The 1,705-nt window shown below is 40.3% G+C and overlaps 1 protein-coding gene across 1 annotated transcript in view; it reads right to left on the reverse strand.

Moving 5' to 3' along the window:
* The window catches only part of Tbc1d32 (TBC1 domain family member 32), a 192,225-nt gene that overhangs the window by 172,115 nt on the left and 18,405 nt on the right, over positions 1-1,705 (reverse strand). The window contains exon 4 of the mRNA XM_026787416.1: positions 1,270-1,338. Within this exon, the coding sequence (XP_026643217.1) occupies positions 1,270-1,338 (69 nt within the window). The remainder of the gene's footprint in view (positions 1-1,269; positions 1,339-1,705) is intronic.

Consider the following 1,705-nt stretch of genomic DNA (forward strand, 5'->3'; position numbering starts at 1 on the left):
TTGTTTGCTTGCTTGCTTACTTAATGTGGGAGAGTGGATGTGTAGGGTGTGGAATTGTGCACAAAAGCCAGAAGACTTACAGGACTCAGCTTTCTCCTTCTACCATGAGGGTCCAGGGACTGAACTCAGATCATCAGGGGTCTTGACAAGCGATTCACTTGCTGATCCTCCCCAAAGTCTTTTTTCTAATAAACTGCTAAACTTTCATGCATAAGAACTGGTGAGATCACTGTGAATATCGTTTGCAATGAATAAGTTGGTGAGATCTATTGTACAACCCAATGTATATGTGTACAATATTCTAATCCTAAAAATTTGTCAGGAAACACTATAAGCTACTCAATCAAAAATTTTAAAAAGGCTAAGTATGGGCGGTAATATATATACTTACTATCTTAACATACTTATGCCAGTAGGTACATATTTCAAGGCATTGTACATGATCGTATACCACGTTATCTATTGAAAACAATCTTTAAACAGATACTCACATTTTTTAAAAATAAAGCAAGCCCTGGGGTTTCTTAATGATAAAATACTAAAAACAGATAACAGCCACACAGCTTTATCCCTTTCAAACTGAAACTAGGGGAAAATGGTACAGAGTCCCCGGGACCCACATAAAAGCCCAGGCACAGTTGTGCATGTCTGAAATTCTAACATTGGGGGTAGAAGGGCAGAAATGGAGGAAACCAGAAGTTCGCAGACAGTTCAGACAGTCAAGGAGATCCAGGTTCAGAAAAAGACCGTCTCAAAACTAGATAGATAGATAGATAGATAGATAGATAGATAGATAGATAGACAGACAGACAGACAGACAGACAGACAAGGTGATAAGCAATAAAGAGTGACAAGTGATGCTGACCTAGGGATTGCACACACGCACACACGCACACACACACACACACGTAGCACATGCACACGCGCATACACGCACACGCATGCACACACACGCACACACGCACCCACGTGCACACAGACACACACACACACACACGAGTCCCACATGCACCTAGAACACACAGGAAAAGAGGGAAAGAAGGGATGAAGGAAATGAGTGAACACAACGTGAGTGTCCAGTTCAGACAGAGGAGCTAATCGTGGCTACCAACCCAAGATGCTTATAATAATAAAGGTCTATCACCTAAAACAACAAACAAACAGAAAACGCCATCACTATCACAACAACCAAGACAGACAGCTACTGCTGACTGCAGTAAGACTATGCATGGTACCTTCCTGAACACAACAGCTCTCCTTTAAGCTTACCTCTTTCGGTTGCCCAAAATCCAACTGATCTAAAATCAGCTGTAGTTTTCCTTGGCAGAATTTGTAACTCTGGAAGAGAATTAATAGAACATAGAGTTATTTATTAGACTTCCGGAAGGACCATGTAAATGACTGTGTTAACCTTACTTCAGGCACACTATAGGCTCTAAACAAGACAAAGGTGATCTATTTAGATTTGCAGAAACTTGTAACTTTTGTTTCCAGTGGTTTTGTAATCAGAACTGAAATTTTCCTATAGAATACTGACCTGTACATGAGTCTGTTGTTGAGCTACCACACTGTACGGAACATTGTAAGACTCAAAAGAGATTTGAAAAAAAACATATCATATACCAGAAATGTGATATGAATAAACCAAAAATACCACACAGCAAACAATACCAAGTCAGGAACAGCATAGCTGTCACAGCCACAC

Source organism: Microtus ochrogaster, linkage group LG9 (genome assembly GCF_000317375.1).
Source record: "Microtus ochrogaster isolate Prairie Vole_2 linkage group LG9, MicOch1.0, whole genome shotgun sequence".
Classification (NCBI taxonomy): Eukaryota; Metazoa; Chordata; class Mammalia; order Rodentia; family Cricetidae; genus Microtus; species Microtus ochrogaster.